Genomic DNA, 23,539 nt, shown 5'->3' with positions numbered 1-23,539 from the left:
GAACATACCGAGTATAAGCCCTAAAACACAATAACTCCGAAGAATCACCAGCCTACCACCTGGGCCGGGGATTTGGTATGATCCACTTAAACTCAGGGGTCGACTGTCGACTCGATTATCAGATCAGATTTGAGTAATGCTTCCAAAATGCACACTAAGTGGAGCGAATAGTTGAGGATTCTTTCGAGCACGTTCGAATTTCGTTCGGTGAGACCGCTTTCACTTTCACTATCTGATCTGAGTCTCCGAAAGAAAGTAAGTCTCACTGCTGCTTCAAATGGAGGTGCGTAACAGTACTCTGTATGGGGGAACCCCAATCTCACCCATACGCCGCTTCTTTCTTCCTTCCTTTCTTTCGCCTCTCTAAATCTCCGGTACAGACCCATCTTATCTGATAAAAACTTTTACAGCGCCAAGAATGTCTTGAGTCGGATTTGTCACAGCTCGCACGCTGATTGACGACGATGAGTGGTTCCCGGGGATGAGCTTACCGGAGAGTGGCCGTGATTCATTCTTCCACTGGCCTGATCCACTGTTGATGGCGGAACCCTTGCTGGGCGTCGATAGGCCTCCTTGGCCCTTCTTTTCTCTCAGATAAATACTGGGTGGCATGTCCGTCGTGCTGTCGTGCAAGGTTCTTTCTTGCGCACCCAGCCTAGGTCAATTGAGTCAAGTGTTTGCACATATCGGTATCCCCGGTCACAATGGACGCGGAAAAATCGACTTTCAAGTCATCAACTGCAGATGTCCCCGGAGACTCTCTCAAGCCATCTTTGGACGAGCGGTCCGGTTCCGAATCCGATGCTGCGGAGCGACCACCACCACCGTTGCTGGCGAAATTGATCGCCGTGCTGTTGATCTCATGCATTAGCTTTGGATCGCACTGGAGCTCTGGGGTCACCGGTGCTATGAAAAGCACCATAAAGAAGGTAATGCTGGCGGGGTGCGGCTCTGCCTCGAGTGATCGATGTGGGCTAACTAAACCCCTTGTCAGAAAATGCATATAGACAACGTTCAGTTTTCGCTTCTGGAAGCGAGTGAGGATTTCATGGCTACGGTTCTGCTTCTGATCAGCGGTGTTGTTACTGATCGCGTGGGAGGCGCTGGCATGATTGTCTACGGAAATATTGTATATACAATCGGCTCCATCCTCGTCGCCGCCGCAGCCACAGTGCGCTCCTTCAAGTTTATGGTCGGCGGCAGGGTGATTCTCTCGCTGGGGGACATTTCCACCCAGGTTGCGCAGTACAAAATGTTCTCCTCGTGGTTTCCGCCCAGTAACGGGTTTGCATCTACACTTGGCTTTGAGCTCGCGATAGGTAAAGTAGGTGACGGACACTACGAGGCCTTTCCTACTCTCTTACTGTACTCCTGACTGACCCAGAAAGTAGATTGGAGGCTTTGTGGGAAAATCCACCGCGAACGTGATCGCAAAGGTATTCACGTCCCAACCTCCGATTCCGGATAGAAATTGTGACGATGCTAATATCCACACAGAAAACGGGTAACTTTGCCTGGGTTTTTTGGATATCAGTGTTCATGAACATATTCACCAATGTTGCGACCGTGGTATTCTGGTTTTTCACCAGGTACTGCAACCGCCGATATAGTGGCCGGCGCGATACTGCCACCCAGGAGCAACTCACGGAGAAGAACAAAAAATTCGAATTCCAGAAGATGCTGCAGCTGCCATGGACTTACTGGAGCGTGCTTGCCTTTTCACTGTTCCAGACCAGTGCGGCCTTGGTCTTCAGCCAGAATGCCACGGAGCTGGCTGAGCAGCGCTTCGACGTCGACTCGATCAAGGCAGGGTGGTATAGCTCCTTGTCACAGTATGCAGGTATGATAATTATCACCGGTCTATATCCTCCAGACCGTTCCAAGCTGATGCGCCCTAGGCTTTTTCCTCGTTCCCTGCCTCGGTGTTTTTATTGATATTCTCGGCAATCGAGCCTCCGTCTGTGAGTTTCAGAAACCGAGCTTGATATCTCGACAAGGAACGAACGTGCTAACGGTGTCTCATCAGTATTTACCTGTGGCCTGGGTATATTCCTCAGTATGGTTTTGGTGAATTTTGCGCCGTCCAAGGCCGGGACGGGCGCAGCGTTTGGCATTTACGCGATTGCTTCTTCGCTGGGCCCTACCTCGATCATTGACAGCATCCGTACCACCCTCTGGCACCAGTCTGTCTTTGGCTCAGCGTATGCATTGAAAGTCACCATGAACAACGCGTAAGTTCGGGATGATGGATTCACAGGTTGCCAGAATGGAATACTGACAGCCGCAACAGGATGAATATCATCATTCGTATTGTTACGGGTGCCCTCCAGGATGCGGATCACAACTCCTATCGCCGGGTGGTCCAGGTGTACCTCTTCCTTGCTGCGGTGGCGGTCGCTGTTGGCTTAGCGATCTTAATCGGGTCTTATGTCTTTGACGAGCTTTCCATCATACAGTGGACCCGGAAGAAGCGATTGGCCTCGGGGGCGGAAATCATCCAGGAGCTGAAGGAGAAGAATCTCGTCACCCATCCGGAACGTACTCGACGCACCGCAATGGCGGGCTTCGCATTCATTATGCTCCTGGTAGCTGGCGGATGGGTGGCGTATATCTGGGGTGCCGTTACGGGTCACAATTCTTGATAGTAGCATAGTCTCAAAATTATCTACCAGTGAATATAAACACTGCATCTAGTTCAAACTATGATATATTCCTCCAGACCCGACGGATCCAGATCCCAATCTCTCACATTTATATAACTACCGGGGTTTGGCCGCCTTCTCGCCCGAGGAAGCTGGGTTCAAACTAAATGTACAGTATACCTACTTGCCTCTAGGGACGTTTCGTGAAGACTAATCGGCACCCATCCTGGATTTAGATAATCAGCACAACGCGTGAGCCAAGACCAACCAGAAGGAAAGACTTGAATAGCAGGCAGGTACTAACCATGGGAAATAGTGTAGCGAATACCCGAACCTCCTCCGACCTCTCTGTCGCATGATGCTTCCAATCAAGTTCCAAGGCTGCCTTGCCAATCATAGCGGCCATGGAAAGCGGCACATATCTCCTGGCTAGGCAATCATGCGGCCCCGCGCCGAATACAAGCCAGTTTTTCGTCTTGGACTGGGCATCGCCTGAGATCCAGCGGTCTGGGTCGAAGACGTCAGGGTTAGGGTAGGCCTCTGGGTCGTGCAAGGCCGGGTAGCAAGACGGGACAATCATGGCGCCCTTGGGAACGGTGTAGGTAGGGGTGACAGGAAAGTTTTTGGTTGCCAGGTAAGGCACGAAGATCACGGGTGGTCTGTGGCGCAGGAGCTCCTTGACCACTGCATGAGTATAGGTGAGCGACTCCAGCATCGGGAGATCGAACGGTTTGCTCCGATCACCGCCTCGTGCGGCCAGGTTTTCTGCTCGTAAGCGATCAAGCACGTCGGGCCGCTGGGCGAGGATTTGGAACAGCCAAGTGGTGGCGCTGCTGGAGGCATCCTGAGACGCAAAGAGGAATGTGAATAGAGTCTCTCCGATCTCCTCGTTGGTGAATTCGCGGATCCGATTCGTTGGTTTCTCTGCGTCGGTCTCGCCTGCGGCAACTCTCGCCAGATATCGATTGGATTCCATCATATGCAGCACCCAATGGTCCACGATGCAAGTCGGCTTCGCCCCGCTCGCCATATTGGCCTTGCACATCGCCGCGCACCTGGCGAACTCGCGATGGACCGCGTCGGCCGTTCGCTTCCCGAGCCAGGGCTTCGTAAATGGGATATACATGGACAGGGGCACATTGACTAGCTCCAGAGCGGCAGTCACAAGGTAGAAATCATCCGCAATTTTCTGGACTGCATCGTGAGAGATATAGTCGCCGAAGAAGGTGCGGCATGAAAGTGCGCAGTTGATCTCCCGGAACATGGTCATAAAGGCCATTGGTCGGCCATCCACTGCTTTGCTTGCGGCGACGAAGTTGTCGAAATAATCGGCAAATACCTTCTCCTGGACCGGGAGGTAGGTGGCCAACGCATTGTTGGTGAACAAGGGAGTCAATCCTCTTCGGTACTCGGCATGAGCTCTGCCCTGAAGAAAAACCCATGCTCTGTGGCCCAGAATATCCTTTGCGATTGGTACTATGCATGGCTCAGCGTACGAGGGCGACTTGAAAACCCTGTGGGCTATGTCTCGGTCCGAAGCGAGGACAACGAATCTAGAGGTCCACATATAAGTAGCAGCACTGGTGCATGTTCCGCGAGGCAATGACAGGTACCTACTTGTGGAACACCGATACACAACTCAGAGGGCCACTTGCCCATTGCGCAAGGTATGCTTCGAATTTCGGATGAAGTGCTTGGAGAAACGGGCCCATGAATGGGATCTTGAAGCGAGGACCGGCAATGGAACCCTTTCGTTTGATGTACATCACTGAGAAAGCGTTAGCTGGACAAGAAGTGTGCTATCCGTGGTTGATGCAATCTACCTTGGTCATATACCACCAAACCAAGCAACAAAATTACGGCGTATTGCGGGCTGAGCAAGAGAGCCGACAAGGACGCAGCACTGGAAGGCCATATTTGCTCCAGCTCAGACTGGGCTGTGGAGGTCGTGTTAACAATGTCAATCGCCATACTGGAGGCCATGGTGGTAGTTGAGACCTCCGCAAGTGTCTCGGGGGAGAAATAGGCACTCTATATACCATTCTTATAAGCAGACGGCTTCCATAGATTTGCTTGGGATGGGTCCATTATTGTATATAGATTCCACCATTTCCCTCCTATACAAGTCACCCCCATCAGGCCTAGACTCCGACAATGGGCCGATATAAATACAATTCAGTGCGGCGGAGTCTAGTCCTGTTTGGGCCGGGTTCTGGTACATTAATACATCGTCTGATAGATTTGAAGATGGAGGGTTTCGGTTCTCGGAAAGATTTCCCTTCTAAAGCAAGACAAGAGGGATTATACTGGTTACTAATCCCTTACAAGGGCCTTCTTGCACAAATCACATAGAAGTTATCCAAGTAGCTAAGCGGGGATCTCGGATATGTAAGTTATGTAAACTCGTCGGCAAACTCACCCGTCTCCACCAATATGTCTGACTCTTTCTGCTGGCCCCCTGAACTTTCACTTGAGATCTTCCAAAATGCGCCGAACTCTTCGTCGGTCCTGTGCCGCGTGTGCCAAATCTAAACATAGTTGCGACCTTCGCACGCCGCGCTGCTCCCGTTGCATCAAACGCGACGTGAACTGCGTCTATGCGAATGAGCCTGGGAAGGCATTGCCCTCGTCCCCCGGACATGGCGATCGCTTATCACAGCACCCAGTCAATAGACGGGGAACATTAACGGGCTATCGCATTGGGTCTCTTGACCCTTTTGACTCATACCCGGAGACCAGACTTTCTCGCCAACACGTACAACGTCTGATCCACAACTGTACGTCCAGCTTCCCTTGCGCTTGTTGAGGACAATAGAAGCTCACGAGTTCAGTTGTACACAAGATCGTCTTTCAATACTACCCTCTAGACCTGAACGCGACGTCAAACCCGTTCCTTGTCTCCTGGTGGCCCCTTGCCTTGGGCGATCCCGCCCTATTTCATGTCTCGCTCCAGACGGCCTGCCTGGACGAGGAGCTGTTGGCCCAGAAGGGCTTTCAGGCCTCGGAGATGCTAATGGCCGACTCGATAGCCTTGCTTCGACGCAAGGTGGAAGACAGGTCATTGGCCGTGCAAGACGGAACTATGAATGCTGTCATCACCTTGGCCGCTATCGAAGTAAGAAGATCACTTGCTCAAACTCCACGACCCGGCGCTGATATTTCTCCACGGCAAGTTTGGAAAGGGCAATATCGAGACCAGTGAATTGCATGTTGAGGGGGTGAAGAAGATCGTCGCCATTAGAGGTGGCATAAACGCCGTGAGACAGACCAGCCCGCTTACGGCGAGAATGGTGAGCTGGTAAGCTACCTGACCCTTAAAACACACCCCCAGGGTATATACTCGTTTACATGTCAAGAAGGGTATCCATGCTCATCGTGGGCCATCCCCAGTTCAAGACCCAGGACGACGTCGGGATCGGAGATGGCATACCTCCTCCCACCCCGGAATGGCAACTGGGATCGCCGCCGGTTGAGAACAACCTCGTCGAACTCGACAACAGCCTGGATATTGATCCCGAAGTCCGAACTGTCTTTCTCCGTGTTCGCCACATCTTCCAGCGCGCGCAACAATCACCCCTACCGACCACGCGACTTCACGACCTGGCCTGTTTTGTTGTACACCGGCTTCTACACTCCGAACCAGACATGGCCGCCGCGAAAATGTCCCCGATGAGCGAATGCATCTCCTACGCAACCATACTCTACATGTTCATCGTTCAAGGACCGACATATTACTCGCATGCAGTGATATTCCGTACCATTGTTACGCGCCTGATGCACTCGCTGCAAAACCAGCTTCATGTGATACTACCCCTTTCCCCCAATTCCATTGACGTCTGGCTTCTGGCGATCGGAATGGTGGCTTCTACGGGTACGGCCCAGTACCCGTGGTATAGGGACCGGTCACGGGCCGTGGCTGCGTCGCTGCAGCTGGGCGATTGGAGCGCCGTCCGCCTGCATATTCAGAGCGTTTTGTGGGTTGAGACTCTGCGCGGCGAAGATATCTTTCGATCCCACTGGGATGCTTGCTGTCTTTCGTCGGAATAGTCCACCAGGGCCGCTGGACTCTACCGTTTTCCATGCCGTTTCTCTCTCGCGAGCTGCACGTAGTGAAAGAACGAATTGGAATATGTATATTTGAATCATTAACCTAATTTCATCGCTCGAATAATAGCGTGTATATACACATATGCGCACGACGCAGTTGATACAAAGTCTCTGTTCGTTCATCGTTGCTAGATCCATGCCGATAGACAGGAGAATCAAGGCGCCCATGATTGGACAGCTTAGATGAGTAGCCGGACAAGCTTCAAGGGGAAATTCTTCCACGTCCACGGCGTCTCGAGGTCCTCGTTGCCGGTCAGCAACTCGGTGCGCAGGCCGGACGTGATGTCCATCTCCGCCAAAGGCACCCACATTCGCCACTGTTTGGTGAAAAGTTTCCAGAAGATGTAGAGGGCGAGGATGAGGGGTGCAGCCAAGTACTGCTCGAAGAAGTAACTTGCGTCGGGGGAGGATCCGGCAGGCTGACGAGGACAGGAGTTAGAACACACACGCCGCCGGGGTGTGGATAAACGGAGTAGAGGGAGGAACGCAGAACATACCCAGACGGAGACGTAGAAAGTGGCAATCAGACAAAGAATATTGAGACCCAACCCTATGTAGCTGCCCACAACACCGAGAGGGGTTTTGTAGGGTAGTTCGCTAACCGAGTGGCCTTGAAGAACCCATGCTTTTCGGAATCGGATGTGGGCAAGACATATACTGCCCCAGACGAAGAAATAGCTCAGACCACTGAGACTGAGCAGCCATGTAAAGACCGTACCCTCCTGAGCACTCTCGCCGATGAAAGCGAGCAACCCAAAGAGAAGTTGGATAATCACGCAATATACTGGGCGCCCCCGATGGTCCACGTAGGCACAGAACCGAGGAGCCATGCCGCGCTCTGCCAGCGCCTGCATGGTTCGAGTCGATCCAAACGTGCAGGAGTTTGCGACACTGATAACCGAGAGCGTAATGACCACATTGAAGATTGAGGGAAGGGCAGGAATCCCGGCATCTAAAATGGCAATGACGAAAGGCGAGTCCTTGGTGTTGGAGTTGGATGCGTGCAGGAGACGCGGGTCAGTATAAGGGACCAGCAGACCAACCATCAGCAAGGTCAGCACATAGAAGATGGCAATGCGCCAGAACACTTGACGCGTAGCAGAGGGGATCGTCTTGTGGGGTTCTTCCGACTCGGCCGCGGCGAGACCGACCAACTCTGTTCCAGCGTAGGCAAACGCCGCGACCACGAATACAGAACAGAAGCCCGGAAAGCCATTGGCAAAGGCCCCAGGGTCATACCAATACTTTGCGCCAATGTATCCTTGAGGTCCGGTGCCGCCGCAGTTAATGATGATCCCCAGGATGATGAATCCAAGACAGGCACAGATTTTGATAGAGCTAAGAATGAACTCGACTTCACCATGGTTAGTCGCTTGCTTTGGAATATCAGGACAGTCGCAGCCAAGGAGGGCTTCATACCTTCGCCATAGCCGCGGACCCCAAAGACCTGGATGATGATGAGAACGCTCAAGAATACAGCAATCCAGACCCCTATGTTGATATCGGTGCGCCAGAATCGGATCGTTAGGGAAGCGGCAGTGAGCTCAAAGGGTAGCACGGTCAGCCAGGTAATCGCATAATCCCACCCCATCGCGAAACCCCTACGATTGATGTCAGTTACTACTTGGTAGGCCGATGGGCTGATGGTACGGATTTGGCATACCAGGAGGGATCCACGAAGCGGACGATATACGTGAAAAACGCGCCATTCACAGGGTAAATGACAGCCATCTCCGCTAAGCACTGCACAGTACATAGAAGCATAACACCGATGATAACATAACAGATAATCTGGGTATCAGTGTGTCAGTCGAAGCCCCCCCGGAGTTAGTGAGAGTAACTTGATCGCGCTACCTACCAGACTCGCTGGACCACCAGTGGATAGAGCACCACCGGTACCGACAAACAGACCTGCTCCAATTGCGCCGCCTGTAAATCAGTTAGTTTCAGCAGTTCGCACCCTCTCTCCTTCACGTACATCGCCCCAAACACTACATACCAATCGCAATCATTTGCATATGGCGCCCTCGCAAGTTACGAGCCAGCGGCGCTGCCTTATGGACAATGCCAACATCTTGATCCGGATACGCAGGTGTCTCCACTGTGAAATGCTTCCCTTCAGGGTCCGGGGAGGACTTCAAAACGCCTCCGTCTGCCATAGTTACGACCAGCCCAGCTTAGGGGTGATGGATGGGATCAACACGGCAGGTCCGGAGAGGTCAGAGAGAAATGGAAGATAAGAGAGAGGGAAAAGAAACAAAAGGCGAAAAACCCAGGCGGAATCACAAATCGCGCGCAAACCGTCCGGAGGTACGGAATCTGGAGGTATGGCCAGGGGGCGGGCACTTCACCTATAAAAACCACTTCTAGCATCCATTGCAGGCGCCCAGATCCGATGATAAGCATGTGGGATAATACAGCCAGAGAGCTGATAAGCATTCGAGTTTCATGGCGAAGATACGAACACACAGTCGATACCTTCCTGAGACGGCAAGGTTGAGAGTCCTTTAGGTAGCATCAAGCATGCTTAGCGTTGGCGGGGAAGACTGTGCAACACCATATGGTTGGTCTGGTTCTGCGATAAGCTTCTAAAACGAATAGCCAAGGTGTTGACAAGATGCTCTGGGCCAATAACCGCCCTCATCTCACTCCGCCTGAGCCGGTCAAGCATCACACATTGGGATAGGGGGTGATTGGAGCGAGACTTCTGCCGCATAGATTGCATCCATCACGCCACTGCAACCAGACCCAGCAGAGATAAGCCGTCGACTTTTGGGGGAGAGGGACACCATTCTTATGAGCAAGAGCCTCGCGTGCGAAACTTGATCTACCTTGGAGCAATCTGGGGGCTCAGCGTTGTCTGTCTACGGAGTATGTATTCAATCAATGTCTCCCGCAAGGCTCCTGCCCAGTGGATAACCCCAGGGGAAATTGGGGTTTGCGGAGCCAGCCCACATAGCATAGGAAGAGGGGGGACAGCTATTATCTTTCCGTTTCAGCTCGGGGCACAGAAATGGTCATTCGGGGCTCTTGTTCTCGAAGGCTGAGAATGTTCGGAAGCCCCATATTTGTTGATTCCTTTCAGCAGCTAATTTAGGGTCTGTACTCTGCGTAAGGTCTAGGCCTCTGCCAATAAGACTGCGAGTATGCCTGGAGATTCGCAGATTAGCAGATTAGCAGATACGGGAGTTACCAGTTGAATTTACACATTAAAACTACCATTTTTCTACTTAATCTTTGAGCTAAAGTTGCTCCTCCGGAGTAACTACGAATGAAATCCTGTCGTGGAGTGACATCGTTTGAGGAGGCAACTTTATCTCCCCCCCCCCCCACGCGCCCCCCTTTGTCTAATTATTGACTGCGCCTAATACTCCGTACTCCGCTGCTTGGTTGGGCCTGTTGAATAACATAGATAACGATAACCTGAGGGTGGTGGTCGCTGGACGGAATCGACGTCGCCTCAGGGAGACGACGACAACATGCCCTCCACGGAGTACAAGGAGACCATCCGACTCTGGCGGACCTTTATAAACCGTGCGAGAGGCAACAAGTCGTTCATTTGTTGTTGTTGGACAAGAGTTGCCCCGGAATACCCTTTCTGGCATGTATCGCGTACCAAATTCCACTAATAACAAGCAGCCCAACCAGGACCACGCTAGCATTGCCATGTCACTTACTGAGACCAAGGCAAAAAATGCGATGAAGAGCCGAGGTTTATGTGGCCACGAAGCATCTGAATAATAGTTGTCAGGCAGGGCCCAGATCGGTACGCTCGTCAACTTTGCTCGTCAACTTTGACCGGACTTGTGGCAATGGGAGGGTCTAATATCATTTGAATCAGGGAGCGGCACAAATAGGAATAATCCCAGCGGTACATATGTATTTGGTCCGTGATCCAGGTCATTTGTGTCAATGTCCTGTCGTAATGAGTAAAACATACGAAAAATAAGCCGGCTCCTCCACCAACCGGCACGCAGAGGGACAAAGCCCTAGGGAGGTTCACGCTTGCATTACTCCGTACTGCACTCGAGGTGATTATTCCCACAGCGGAAAGGCTTTCACGCGTGAATCAGAATCGAGAGGATCTTAGAGCCGAGAATCAATATACTCAAGTGTACTCCGTATCTAGGCCCAGGGAGAATTCCAACGAAGAACGAAAACTAGCGTAATACCCCTGAATGATTGGTTAGTCCAAATCCTGGGAGTGACCAGCTTTCAACTGAAAAAAAAAAAGAAAGAAAAAGAGAGCCAAAACCTACAGTGTGTCCTTAGCTGAGTGTCGACAAGATCCGCCTTCACGGAGAGACTAACCATTGCCGCAATGATAGCAGAGGGTAAGCATGGCGCAAATAGTACCTTATTTCCATATACTACAATAAAAAAACACCAAAGCAACTGCCAGTCGGTCCTGGCAAACTCCGGGTGGTAAAAGCCATCCAAAGTCCACAGACACCGTGATGGTCCAATTACCAATAACCCATACCCATCCGGTGCGGAATGAGCATGCATGCAGTCCTAGTCAGGACTTGCGAGCTGATATGCCCAGTGCCACCTACCTAGGTAGCCAGGGGTTGGAAGAGCAAAGTGACGTCTAGTGAGGCACCTCCCTGAGAAGGTGAGCGATCCTATTTCAACAACCACCGAGCATTTAACGTGGCCCCAAGGCTTATCAGGTTTGGCAGAAACATTACTGCACTCGAATCAGGATGTCTTCCTTATCTTCACTTTGGCACAAATTTACTGGATGTGGTTTAGCATTGCACTAGAAGCTGCCTATCACCCTAACCACTCACGCTGTAACAGAGGCTGTATGGAGCAATAGCAGCTTGCTCATGCGGGGTAGCAGAGATAGCTGGAACTGTCCAGGTGCCATCAGGTCTTCATTTCCGAGCGGTTTTATATGCTTCTCTCTTGACCCGACATAGCCTCACACAGGTTGTCTTCCCCCCCCCCCCATACCGGAGCCAACAACAACCAGATGCCGCCGTGATCTTTACAGCAGAAGGTCCCAGAATTGAATAGGCTTGCGGATAGCCAGCTACAAGCTCGAGTCCAGCCGATATAGTAACGTTGAAGCCCGTCGAGACCGGAATATCGACGGTCGAATCCTAGCCAACTGTCGTCTCATCGGGGCTTTGACTCAAGTTGACGGTGAATTACTGCCCCATCCCTGATGCACACAAACGTCTTAACTCGTTGAGGAACAGTAGGAATCTTCTAGAGTCCAAGAAGTAGGAAGGGAACCCTTTCTCGACAGACCAGCCGCCTCGTTAGTTGTCTTGGAAACATCTATCTTAGGTTCGAGTCAAGGAATCTACGCCCGCGAGCTTAAACTGGCGCTGCTGCAGCCTCGGATCACCAGAGAGGGCATAAGTAACGATACCGTCCCTCTGGTCTTCAGATATCTCGACTGACAGACTCGTCAGCCTCCAGGTTTCACGGACAACTTCCATCCCCAACTTCTCGTCGTAGGCATCGTCAATAGTCACGTATTCACTTTCAATCGCAAAAATAGCTTTGATAATATGCACCACCATGTTGGAGTCGTATGGACCCTCTCGATGTGGCCACGACTCGAGAAGATGAAGGGCGCGTTCACGAATCTGCCGATAGCGACACTTCACGCACACCCAGTATAGCGGTGGGATGACTCCAATATCCATAGTCAAGGTAGGCAGAGAATCGTGCCCATATTCAGCCTTCAGGCTTTCGATGATCTTCTCCGCAGAGTGGGTGACTGTGGTGAAAACGGAGAGATAGTCATCAAAGGCCACTTCCGACGCCGTTGTTGCAGCCTCCAACGTGGTTTTCAAAAGCAACTGATATACTTGAACGATGTTGATGCCGCGGATCCTGGAGGGAGTCAGAGTGGTCTCGACACGATATCTCGAAAGAAAGACATCAAAGCTCGCCGTAAATTCCACCAGTCGGCGCCAGATCCTGCATCGCTCGGCCGACAAGGAGAGGAGGTCCGGCGGGACAGTGCCTTGAAAAACACGGGCGCTGTGATCGTAAAAGCAGAAGACGTCGCATGTTATGCTGGCGAGCAGCTGCTTCGCTGCTACCAGTGAAGTGATTTCGAGACTCTCTTGACTGGGGACGGCGAGCGGTCGTTTGGTGTTTCCAAGCCGTAAACCGCGGCCCGACAAGTCGAAATTTGTAGCTTCTAAATCCAAGCGCATGAATGTTTCCACCAGGGCTGGGTCATAGTCTAATGGGTGACTTCGCTTCAACACCGGAAACTGGTCGGGACTGCCAGGTTGGACTTGCATGATCTTTAAGCCTTGCCGGAGATGTGCGAAGGCTGCTTTATAATTGCCCTGCAGGAGCTCCAAGGTAAAGAAGATGATACAGCAGGTCAGCACAACTTGGTGCAGCTGGGGATCATTCGACCCGAATCGCTGATGCAGCTTCGTTATTGCCCTATTATACTGGCTGAGGGAAAAGCGATGATACTCATTCCCGAGGCCTCTCGCCACGGAATTCTCGTGCAGCGCGCTTAATGCGACGACCGCGTGGAACACAGCGGGCTCGGCCTGGCTCATAGGGAGAACCAATCGCCGCCATAGTTCGGAATCAAAGCAGGTTTCTATCATGGGCGCCGTCTTGCCTAGGAAGAAGGCGAAACAGCGCCGTTCGTCAGAGCTCGTTCCAGGGAGGTTCGTGCCGATATTCTGCTGCAGGCCCGCCATGGGGGTAGGCAATCGGGCCCTAACGATATGCAGGGGCAATTGGTTCCGGTCATATCCGTCACACTTGCGGCCAGTGGATGTACAATTAAGACATGACCCCGGAGCCTCATCGCATCGAACATGCCGGGTTCTACTGCCAATCAGCTGGAATTCAGTCCCCCGCCACCGCAGGATGGTTACTAACCGACACGTCTGACATCCAGTCCGGGACTTTCTTGAGAATGCTCTTCGTCTCCCTGCCGTCGCCAGGGTCGCCATTTCCGAGGGAGTCTGCGCGAGACTCTGCTTGCTTCTCACACAATCCATGGCTGCGAAGTGGTGGCCATTTCTCGAGCAACAGAACCGGCTTTTTGAACACCCTCTTCACCGGCAATTTCGTGGCCTTCAGCTCATCTGTGCCGAGTGGATCTTGAGACTTCGCTCTGATTTGTCCATGTTAGGCAACATCTAACTATCCGCGCCGCTCCAACTACAAACTACGAGTCTCGAACAGTACTAGGCCATCATTCTCCGTCCATAAAGTGCATGTCCGGCTCGGGATACAGACGAGTCCGTCGGACAGTTCCGTATCCGGTGTATGGAGTATTGCACTCGGCAATCAACTATGGCCATGCTCGAATTCTTCAAGGGTTTCAAAAAAAAAAACCCTCCCCCAACACCATGCCTGGTGAAGATCATGTATTGATCTATGGATAAATTTAGCATTTTGTCCTTCTCGGGATTAACAATGAATCCTCGAGGATTGCCTTGTGAAGGCTAGGGTGGAGGAGGGGAGTGTTTGAATGTGGAATTACTTGGGCTTACTATCTGCTGGCCTTGTATAGTCTCTTGTCCTTGTCTGATATATGACTGTGGTTGCTATTTTGAATTCCCACCAATATAAATCCATGTTTCACGAATAGGACATGAAAGGAAGGATCCTTCTTTGCCCACCAGTTTCACTCTGCATGGCGACACAATAGATCAAAGTCATCTAGGAGGCTTTTCTGGAAGTCAATGTCCGTCATATTCGAGACCCAGCCCATTTCTCGAGCCAGATCCGCGCGGGTAAGCGAGCTTAATAGGACTATTAGCTTGAGAACAGAAGCTGCCTAGGGGATATACATACTTGGATGCCAATCCAACCTCTGCTAATGACTCATTTCCTCTAGTATATTTCTCAGCTGCCTCTTTCAGGCTGATTGACTGTGCCTCTGCCGATGTCAGGAGTCCAAGCGTAGAACCAGCTGTGGCTATCCCCTCAGATAGTTCCTTCCACGAATACCTTAGACTACCTATGAAGTAGATGCCCTGGTGCCCCGATGGCACAGATTCGCCTCGCAGGACCCTTGTTAGGAGAAACTCGAAGAACTTGCCCAGTTCGACGACATGCACATAATCCCACACACCACAGCCATCACCGATATACTCGGCGTGCCCCGCGGCAACTGCACCCTTAATGAACAAGGGAATGTGGAACGACTTCTCGTGAAAATAGCCCGTTCCTCGGCCGTAAATAATCGGCGCCTTGATCACAAGAGTATCAATGCCTGCTTGGTCACCCGTTTCAACAATCTTAATATCCGTGGCGCGTTGGGCATATGGCTCCAGGGACTCGAGAGCTTTCAGGCAGCTGTATATATCTTCCTTGTCGGAATGATCTCTCGGCTTCGCGGACGGCCCAGTGATAGGCCGGTCACCGAGACTCGAGGTTCCACTCGTGTGAATAAAGTATCTGTTCTTGCTGCGGTCTTGATTGTCGGCAAGTCCCAGAATCAAGGCTTCGGCGGCAGAGGAATTCGTCGAATCCGCAGCATGGAGGATGATATCATAGCCACTGGCTAGCGACCGAATCTGTTCTGTATCTTCTAACCCATTGAATATCACTGGCGTCACGTCTTCGGATTCGTATCGCTCAGCTTGCTCTCTTTTCCTGACCAAGACGGAAACAGACAGCTGCTTTATTTCCGGGACCGTTGATTTGAGCAGCTGTGTGAGCACAGTACCCCCGCTGGATCCGATCAGTTTCTTTCTTCCCTAACAGCAAATCCCCAGGGTCTTTCGCTTACATATATCCCGTAGCGCCAGTGAGAAGGAGCTTTGTAGCAGCCATTGAGTGGTCGTTGTTCGGGCCTTATGTCGAGAGTCTTGCGGAGATATTCGTTCGGTGTATCACGAAGCAGCAGAATTCCAAGTAAAAAAAGAGAGGCTTTCTTTCTTGCTTGTTCGATAGATCGATTCCGAACGTATCGCGCCTTTTTATGCTCCTCCATGCACCCTGTTCGGCGGATCTTTAGTGGGTCGACCGTCCTGTAGAGGCAGATTTAGCAGTCAAGTAATTGGCTCCTTCGTATGGACTCCAAGCGCTATGTTTGGCTACGCAAATTCTATGTAACCCCTTAAATGCGAAGCCTCCTCCTAGGCGTACTCCGTATATCTATTATCTCTCCCCACACTGGCAATTGATCCGTTGTGGTTGACAAAACACAACCTCTGACTTTCTCTTATAGTAATCTATATAAATGGCACCTGCTCCTATGCTTCAGGCCTCTGCCTTGTCATTTATTGCCCTCTCGATTGGACATACAGTACGTCACTGACCTACTATTCCCCCTCCGGTTCACTGCCCATACTGGTTTTGTCATCCTGATATCGGCAGAGGAACAGGTAGTCATATACTGAATCCTTGGTTTTAGATCGGAGGAAGACAATGGACCCTTGATCCAGCATTTACCCTCATCCCAGGTACTAAACCATGGGCCTGTGCCATTGTTGGCTGGTACCAAGTATGTACTACGCTTGCTCCATAGTACCGACAGAAATCACAGAATCGACACTAACCATGATGCTTAGGGAAGCGCCTTTTTCTTCATGACTGGTATGCATTCCCAGATCATCTTCTTCTGCTTTCCTCTATTTCGTCTCTACCTCACCCAGGTTATGTTAACCACATGAGTGATAGGCCTCCTGCATTATCAGTGGTCCCGTAATCCCCGGGCGCTTTACGATCCTACTAACAAAGCCATCGCGATAATTTGCAATGCGCTTCTGTGGACAAGTTCCGCATGGTATTTCCGCACCGGCATTAAGGAGAATGGCTGGGTGGTGGGATCCGCGGCTGCGTTGCAGGCTTGTGCTGTGATTAGGGCATGCTGGTGAGACACATGTCCAGCCACGGGGTGTTACATCTTAGCAAAAAATCATTCCGGGATACCTTATAGCGTACACGTAGTAGTGTTTTTACCGTGTTGTTCCCATGATCAATAGCTAGCGTCCGGTGGCTGTGGAACCTGTTATTGACTCGGTCCAGAGCCATCGATTTCAAATCCAAATCCGCCGGTCCGTGGGGTCCGAAAGGATTAATTGGACAGCTCAACGTTGGCTGATGTAGATATAAAGGAGGGCGCTATTCGACGAAAATCCGACGAGCCCTGACCTCCTCCGCCGTCAGACATTCCAAAATGAACCTTCTTACAGCTATCGGTCTCGGATCGGCGCCCCTGGCAACTCCAGTCCCCAATTATGGCCCCTCTTGCCTCATTTTCCACTTCGTTTGGGCCTACGGGGTGCTGTCGTCTCGCACCCTGAAACAATACTTTGGCATTGACCACAACGTGTCCCCCCGCGAGGACCTCAATAAATACGGCGAGGCAGCGGTGCGCGAAGGAAAGCTCACGCAGGCCCAACTCGCCATGCTCCGCCGTAACGAAGCCGCCCACGCGAACGCGGTCGAGAATTTTGCGCTTCTGGTGGCGGCGATTTCACTCGCCACCTTCTCAGGAGTTCCTCGCACGACGATCAACCGAGCCGCGTTAACATATACGTTTGCCCGTGTCAGCTATGGGTTTATCTATATCTTCGTGGATCGACCCCTCCTCAGCCAGCTGCGCGGCGTTACGTGGTGGATCGGGAACCTGAGTTGTCTGACCTTGCTGTGGAAGGCGGGAAACCTGCTGAGCGGGTAGTGGATTGCTTGATTTTTTTTGGTATTAATATATTATATCATATGAATCTTTTGGATTCTCTGTAGCCCACGGTATATGTATACTCTGCTAGGCAAAAATGGCCCTGTTATTGCTACTCCGTCCAAAGTGGGAGCAGCCTAAATATGCGGCAATCCTGCGTGTCCGTGTCCAAATATTCTAGTCTTGTCTGGCCGTCAGGTACATGTTAGTTACGTTGTTCAAGACTCCAGAATACTATCGGATCGGAACAAGGCCAAAGATCCTCTACAGCGTGTCCTAGTAGACTCTACCCAGTGTCGACCAAACCGCCCCAGGATGCAACCGCACGGGGTCGGCGGACGGGAAACGCGCCACCACAATCAAACACGGATACAGGGAGTTCACCCGATGGGTGACGGATGGCAATGTATGGACCTCCTCTGGGGTGAGCGCGGGGATCGATGTGACTGTCGCCTGGATCGAGGAGGTCTGGGAGGGGGGGGGGGAATCGCGGAAGATGTCGTGAACACCATCCAACACACTAGGCATGGTGATTCTACCTGTGACCCATTTGCGGATATTTATGGCCTGTGAGGATGGCTACTCACCTACTTGTAGAGCGCTATGGGCATTTGTATCTCATTTGGTAAACGCATGTTCATAACCGTCCTGTTAATTGTTTCCTCTGGCTTGGATACCGGCTGAGGAGAGATGATCGCCGGGTCAAGTCAAGATAAAGGAGTCTACGAAGGTAGGATTTCAAGAATAGCTCCGTATATTCACTAGTGAACAGCTCATCCTGCGGTTATACAGGCTATGCAAGACCGCACTGGCAATAGCTGATATAGCCCCCGTACACTTCCATACGCGCTTCCTCATTCACCGCCGCATGACCTTCGTGCCGTAGGCGCTTCAAGAATAAGCATCAATGCCACGCTGAATCTCACTGACAATTCCGTTGGCGAGATCGGCCGCAATGCTAGAGAGAGCGGATGGAACCTTCGGGGTGATGGTGTCACGAAGACCTTCGGAAGCGTTCTTCTGCGTTTGCAGGGAGGTTAGAGTGGCGGCAGACAGGCCGTCCGCATCAAAGTTGGGTTTGGCGGCAATCACAGCATCAACCAGGTCGCTGACCCCACTTGTAAGATTTTGAATAGGAGATACCAGGCCGAGGGCATCCAGATTGGAAAGTGAATCAAGTCCGCTGATGGTAGTCGTACCGTTGTTGATGACATCTACCAGAGTGCTTGAATCATCCTGGACAACAGTCCCGGCAATCGAGCCAGCAACGTAGGAGGCCACGTCAGTTTGGATAACGGTGACCTGGTCGCTGATATCCTGGAATACAGCTTGGTAGTCTGCGAGAGCGCGTTTCTTTTGTGCGATGGGCTCTGCAAAAGCACCGAAAGCAAGGCTAACGGTCACGAGGGTTGTCATGAACTTCATTATGAAGAAGATTGGTTTGGGGGCGATGCTGAATTGATCGGCCTGTAGAGTAGTTTCGACTTTGCTGGCTGGCGATTCTGACCTTGACATCTCAGGGGTTATGAGCGGTATTTATATGCTGGTTGCATAATAGTATCATGGGATACACCGAAAAAGCCTCGGTCTCCTAAGTTTTTCAGATATACACAGATGATATGAAGACATGTGTTGGAACTTGCATATTGGCTTGAACGAGGTCTGGACGCCTAAATCCAAGCCTAGTGGCACACCCCTGTTAAACTTTCTCTTCCCCGCAATATATTGGCAACTTTGTTTGTTATTCACAGCATTTGTGGGCTGCGGAAAGAACATGTTGGTGTCGCAATTTTGGGCTATAAGATTCACGTTGGGAGACTTATTCTCCGTGTATCTTTCCACAACTCCTGCTAGGCCGAGGGAGTCGACAATCACAAGTCAGTCAATACCCAAAGAGCAAGACAACCTTCCATTCCATTGCGTGAGATCAGGTGGCTAGCTCGTGCCACCGCGTGCATCCAGAGATCAGCACAAATTTTGGATTTCTGTGATCCATCATCCTCATTGATTTGGAGACCCAAAAAACTATTCATCCGCGGACCCAAAGAGAACTTGAGGGAATGCTGATGGAAGAGTAGACTTAAATGTTACCGTCCAAGGCCAAACAATGTATGTTCGCACAGTTTACCTCATGCAGAAACATCCGGGTTGGCAGGTAACACTGGGCTCCTCAGTTGCGAGCCTGGCTCTGACAAGCTTCATATCCGTGATTGAATCCATACATATTCGCCAGCATCCTGTTTCGTACCGCGAAGATAGTTTAATGGCTAGTTTGTGAAGTCAGCAAGGAAAAGGGGGTTTGCGGGGTGGCCATCACGCCCCCCTTCCGAACTGGAGTAGTGGTTTCGGACCGTGCTTGTATTGCTTGGTCTGTGATAATCTCGGAATACCTAGAAAGCTGTAGATGCCATGTAGAGGGTATACCGTGACACCCTGACACTTGCGAGAGGGCTTTCAACGGTTAGTAGTTGGCATTCTTGTGCATTCAAGTTTTATGAAAGCCAAAGAATATTCTGCATATCGACGCGCCTGCCCAGGCCCACCGAACAACCTCTAGATTTCTTATACGGAGAAGCGGGGAAGGTTGTGTTCGTTTTGTCGGAGAACTTGGAGGTACAGAAGGCCCGCTATGCAGCCCAATTATTGGTAGGCGCTATCGTGGGCTTATAGCGCGTGAGGGGTGTTAGTGACTCGATAGCTAAGGCACAGGATGAGGAAATCTAGGATGGCGACCAACCTACTCTAATTAATTTTAATCTTGTCCCATTTAATCAACAGCGAGCCATCGGAAAGTGTCGACTCTCGGGCTATCCAAATAAAACGACCATACCTTGGCCATACCACCCAGGAGACACACCAATATATTCCAGCACCAGTGAAAACCAAGATAGCTAACACCGCGTAAAGCCAGGATGGTAGAAGCCTGCCCGTTTCCAGCCCTCTAGGGACGAAAGGGGTGACCAAGAGGAAGAGCTGACTCGCGAAAAATAAATATATCACTACATTCCACGCACGGAAGGTCTGGGGATGGGTTGTCCTTCTGCGAATAATGAAAAGTCCAGTAACAACAAGAGCATTGATTATGGAAATGGCGTATTGACCCACATCAAGCAGGAAGTTGTATACCTCTCCTGCCTACAGTTAGCAAACGTTTTGATTAGGAATGAAGGCATACTTGCCGAAAGGAATGAACAGAATCATAACTGCGGACGAAAAGAAGACCAGGAGAAAGGCCCCAGATGGAGACCCAGAGGATGTCGTTGCAGCGAAGAAATGAGCATAGGGAAGTAGCCCTTCTTTAGCCAATTCACGAACCACGCGCGACATTGAAAAAGACGCTGTCATTAAATTCCCAAATGACGACAGCGCTGCTAGAATGGCAGTCAACCAAAGCATCGTATTGCCAAAGACTTTTCCAATCAGCATCGCCACCACCGTGACACCAGTTCTACTAATTTCTTCTGGTGTGGCAACAACAAAGTACGCGATATTCGTCAGAGTATAAAGAATTCCAACGATCCCGACACCCAGAATACCCGCAACTTTCAGGACCCTTCGAGGATTCTGCACCTCATCTAGCACGTAAGCTGCATTCGACCAGCCTTGATAGCTGGCCAAAATTTTCAACAAGGCATTTGTATAGTCTGATACATTGGACGAGGATCCCGCAAACGGATCCCGAAAACTACTGGCGGGGTTAGGAATCTGTGAGAGGTCGCCGCGAAGAGCTCGCAGCCCAGAGACTATTATGAGGCACAAAATGAGGATTTTGACAGACGCGAGTAAATTCTATGACGGTCAGAATAGCTAAAATAAAGCGTTTCAAAAAGATACTCACCATTATGCGAACTCCTAAAGAACACGAGCTGATATGTATCGTGGCAACGGAGCTAAGAACGATCATGGCCAGACCCCTTTTCACCGAATCACTAGCAGAACCATGCAATGCTAGAAGGATATTTTCGGCCACTACAACACTGCCAATACCTATATAGTAGTAAGATTATCTTGGTCTTCTGTACGGAAGTAGGGAAGTAGGTTATATACCAGTGAACCCAAGAAAAATGACGTGCACGGCAAAGACAGTTGTGATCAGCATTCGTGGCTTCGAATATGCGGCCTCCAGATAAACCTTTTCACCACCGCTTCGAGGCATCAAGGACCCCAATTCAATCCATATGAAAAGACCACAATAGGCCAAGATCAAGCCAACTACCCATAACACTAACGTCACACCCGCACTTCCTACACTGCCGGCAATGGACGAAGGGGTTGAGAATATGGCGGTCCCGATCATGCGGTTAGTACTAATGAGTTAATGCTGGTGTTCCATAAGTCACTGTTCACCCAACACCCTTACATTAGAAACATGGTTGAGAATAGTCCCAGATGCCGGCGTTGACGAGAATAGGGGTGCGCGGGCTCTTCTGGGTCCGACCTGGCATCATCCCCTTCACTGGGGTCAGGTAGAAGGATTTCCCTCTCATCAACTTGATCTCTTGAGGAGGGTTGCATTTTTTATCCTTTAGACCCACGAGCAACAAATCGATGCTTGTTCTGATGCCCCGCGAATGAGTGAAAAGAACAATGAATGTTGTGTTGATTTTCGAGCACCACCTTATCTGGCTGACTCAGCAGATGTCGCAGCCTCAGGACTAAGGCAACGATCGGGGGAAGAAGAAATCCTCTGCATAGAGCTTCATCCTGGATTATTGCCAGTTGTATAGAGTTCAATAATAGAGCTTGATATTCTAGTCTTAAGCTACCTAGATAGATTTTCTAATATTTTAGCTAGTTAGTTATGGAGTGCACACCCGCTCCGTGATTAAGCAGCAAATTACACCATAACTAGTTATATAGTTACACCAACTACCTCCTAAGAATTCACCATTCTTCTCCCTCGAAACAAAACCACTTCTTTCCTTCTTTCCTGTTGACTAAAAATAATACTGTATCCGACGAAATGGCCGTCTAGACACCTTTTAGGCTGAACGGTAGAGTTTGGCAGTTGGCCTTCCTATTTCACCTTCTTCTCGAACCTCAATTCCCTACTCTCACCATGGCAGACGTTCTCATTTCGACTCCTTCCCTCGAGTCGGGCTCATTCATGACTGTGACCTCTGCGAGGCAGTTCGACAAGCTGGCTGTTTTTGAAGCTCACGTCCTCTCCTACCTGCGTCGAGTGAAGGAGTATCACGAGTTTGTGTTTACCGACGTGCCTCCCTCCTGGGGACAGGCCATATTGCGGCTTATCGACGAGAAGATCGCGTCTCGGTAAGTTGAAACCTTCTGCGTCTAATCTCCGTTGAGAGTCTTACTTATCCTACTAGAAAAAGCTACAACACTACGAGCCGCAGCTTAAGCATCAGGGTTATGCCGACAGAGATCCAGAACTGTATCCAAGACTGGCTCCTAAATCATGATGTAACGCGAGAGGAACAGTTGCTTTTGCATGGGATAGTCGGTACAAGTAAGTTATCTTATAATTCACTTACCTAAATAGGAATCTTAAGCTAACATAGATAGCTCTTGAATTTAAATACGGTCCATACACCGGCTCTACGAAGGAACCCGACTTCTTTTTCCGAGTCAACGGTCACATCCTCCCAACTCTTGCAGTTGAGTGCGGCTGGAGCGAGTCGGGGGCACCACTTCTTGACGGTATGAACATGTTGCTAGTGGGTGGTGATGGCTCTATTAAGGTTGTAATCATTGTTGAATGGACAAGATTGCAAGGAGGTCGCGTCTCAGGGACCGTGGAGCTCTTCATGAGAGATCGAAACGGCATGCCCAGACTTGTACAAAGCGAGGTATGTTCAAGACTTTTGATTAATATTTCACATTCTTATTACCCCAAATTTATACAGACTGTCTTTCCCCCGCCTGCTACCGCAAGCAGCCAACGATTAGGGATCCGACGATGTGATCTTTTTGGGCCGGCGATGTTAGCTGGTCGCGATGGGAATGACGTCCTTTACCTAGATATCGAGCAATTGCGCGATCATGCCGCGAGAAACCTCGGGTTCATGAACCTTGTTCCTGCCTAGATATGTTCTTAGCATTCTCAAGATCTTTGTCAACTTTTCGACTTCATTCCTTGCAATACTGCGAGGGGTTATTCGTTTTTTATTCGTTTGCATTGTTTTCTACAGAA

General features: G+C 50.6%; 11 protein-coding genes across 11 annotated transcripts; 5 read left to right on the top strand and 6 right to left on the bottom strand.

The window, feature by feature from the left end:
* The first annotated feature begins 615 nt into the window (after nucleotides 1-615).
* P175DRAFT_0456383 (putative MFS transporter) lies at nucleotides 616-2,649 on the top strand. The gene is made up of 7 exons (XM_040894628.1): nucleotides 616-929; nucleotides 995-1,324; nucleotides 1,392-1,436; nucleotides 1,498-1,840; nucleotides 1,899-1,961; nucleotides 2,027-2,231; nucleotides 2,291-2,649. Exons 1-7 carry the CDS (start codon nucleotides 705-707, stop codon nucleotides 2,640-2,642), a joined length of 1,563 nt encoding a protein of 520 aa, XP_040752988.1. The 5' UTR covers nucleotides 616-704; the 3' UTR covers nucleotides 2,643-2,649.
* Nucleotides 2,650-2,832: 183 nt separating this feature from the next.
* Nucleotides 2,833-4,613, bottom strand: P175DRAFT_0435807 (uncharacterized protein; the record flags this gene model as incomplete). Its single annotated transcript, XM_040893760.1, has 4 exons — nucleotides 2,833-2,868; nucleotides 2,947-4,195; nucleotides 4,260-4,410; nucleotides 4,466-4,613. 4 exons carry the CDS (start codon nucleotides 4,611-4,613, stop codon nucleotides 2,833-2,835), a joined length of 1,584 nt encoding a protein of 527 aa, XP_040752987.1.
* A 401-nt stretch (nucleotides 4,614-5,014) lies between these two features.
* On the top strand, nucleotides 5,015-6,668 carry P175DRAFT_0456377 (Zn(II)2Cys6 transcription factor; the record flags this gene model as incomplete). The annotated part of the gene is made up of 4 exons (XM_040894627.1): nucleotides 5,015-5,419; nucleotides 5,474-5,757; nucleotides 5,816-5,940; nucleotides 6,002-6,668. Coding segments are annotated over exons 1-4 (1,368 nt in total), but the record flags the coding sequence as incomplete, so codon positions are not given.
* A 140-nt stretch (nucleotides 6,669-6,808) lies between these two features.
* On the bottom strand, nucleotides 6,809-9,092 carry P175DRAFT_0192203 (uncharacterized protein). Its single transcript, XM_040892544.1, has 5 exons — nucleotides 8,749-9,092; nucleotides 8,608-8,678; nucleotides 8,413-8,540; nucleotides 8,169-8,350; nucleotides 6,809-8,103 (listed from the first exon to the last, which is right to left on the bottom strand). Exons 1-5 carry the CDS (start codon nucleotides 8,906-8,908, stop codon nucleotides 6,929-6,931), a joined length of 1,716 nt encoding a protein of 571 aa, XP_040752985.1. The 5' UTR covers nucleotides 8,909-9,092; the 3' UTR covers nucleotides 6,809-6,928.
* Nucleotides 9,093-12,043: 2,951 nt separating this feature from the next.
* P175DRAFT_0508549 (Zn(II)2Cys6 transcription factor) lies at nucleotides 12,044-13,699 on the bottom strand (the record flags this gene model as incomplete). Its single annotated transcript, XM_040898359.1, has 4 exons — nucleotides 12,044-12,208; nucleotides 12,239-13,423; nucleotides 13,466-13,571; nucleotides 13,626-13,699. 4 exons carry the CDS (start codon nucleotides 13,697-13,699, stop codon nucleotides 12,044-12,046), a joined length of 1,530 nt encoding a protein of 509 aa, XP_040752984.1.
* Nucleotides 13,700-14,101: 402 nt separating this feature from the next.
* P175DRAFT_0476905 (uncharacterized protein) lies at nucleotides 14,102-15,641 on the bottom strand. The gene is made up of 3 exons (XM_040895298.1): nucleotides 15,490-15,641; nucleotides 14,550-15,431; nucleotides 14,102-14,497 (listed from the first exon to the last, which is right to left on the bottom strand). Exons 1-3 carry the CDS (start codon nucleotides 15,531-15,533, stop codon nucleotides 14,380-14,382), a joined length of 1,044 nt encoding a protein of 347 aa, XP_040752983.1. The 5' UTR covers nucleotides 15,534-15,641; the 3' UTR covers nucleotides 14,102-14,379.
* Nucleotides 15,642-15,957: 316 nt separating this feature from the next.
* P175DRAFT_0434646 (uncharacterized protein) lies at nucleotides 15,958-16,579 on the top strand (the record flags this gene model as incomplete). Its single annotated transcript, XM_040893678.1, has 4 exons — nucleotides 15,958-16,008; nucleotides 16,117-16,206; nucleotides 16,274-16,298; nucleotides 16,383-16,579. The coding sequence occupies 4 exons, from the start codon at nucleotides 15,958-15,960 to the stop codon at nucleotides 16,577-16,579; spliced, it is 363 nt and encodes a 120-aa protein (XP_040752982.1).
* On the top strand, nucleotides 16,535-17,820 carry P175DRAFT_0500478 (MAPEG family protein). Its single transcript, XM_040896963.1, has one exon. The coding sequence runs from the start codon at nucleotides 16,882-16,884 to the stop codon at nucleotides 17,383-17,385; it is 504 nt and encodes a 167-aa protein (XP_040752981.1). The 5' UTR covers nucleotides 16,535-16,881; the 3' UTR covers nucleotides 17,386-17,820.
* A 456-nt stretch (nucleotides 17,821-18,276) lies between these two features.
* P175DRAFT_0434164 (cell wall mannoprotein 1 family protein) lies at nucleotides 18,277-18,810 on the bottom strand (the record flags this gene model as incomplete). The annotated part of the gene is made up of 1 exon (XM_040893642.1): nucleotides 18,277-18,810. The coding sequence occupies one exon, from the start codon at nucleotides 18,808-18,810 to the stop codon at nucleotides 18,277-18,279; it is 534 nt and encodes a 177-aa protein (XP_040752980.1).
* Nucleotides 18,811-20,491: 1,681 nt separating this feature from the next.
* Nucleotides 20,492-21,682, bottom strand: P175DRAFT_0508535 (uncharacterized protein; the record flags this gene model as incomplete). Its single annotated transcript, XM_040898358.1, has 4 exons — nucleotides 20,492-20,516; nucleotides 20,561-21,174; nucleotides 21,224-21,372; nucleotides 21,433-21,682. 4 exons carry the CDS (start codon nucleotides 21,680-21,682, stop codon nucleotides 20,492-20,494), a joined length of 1,038 nt encoding a protein of 345 aa, XP_040752979.1.
* Nucleotides 21,683-22,360: 678 nt separating this feature from the next.
* Nucleotides 22,361-23,442, top strand: P175DRAFT_0476891 (uncharacterized protein). The gene is made up of 4 exons (XM_040895297.1): nucleotides 22,361-22,659; nucleotides 22,716-22,855; nucleotides 22,912-23,141; nucleotides 23,253-23,442. The coding sequence occupies exons 1-4, from the start codon at nucleotides 22,445-22,447 to the stop codon at nucleotides 23,430-23,432; spliced, it is 765 nt and encodes a 254-aa protein (XP_040752978.1). The 5' UTR covers nucleotides 22,361-22,444; the 3' UTR covers nucleotides 23,433-23,442.
* Nucleotides 23,443-23,539: the final 97 nt, after the last annotated feature.

Source organism: Aspergillus ochraceoroseus (genome assembly GCF_002846915.1).
Source record: "Aspergillus ochraceoroseus IBT 24754 chromosome Unknown P175scaffold_3, whole genome shotgun sequence".
Taxonomy (NCBI): domain Eukaryota; kingdom Fungi; phylum Ascomycota; class Eurotiomycetes; order Eurotiales; family Aspergillaceae; genus Aspergillus; species Aspergillus ochraceoroseus.
The sequence above is the reverse complement of the archived record's forward strand: the minus strand, read 5'-3'. Positions and strand labels throughout refer to the sequence as shown.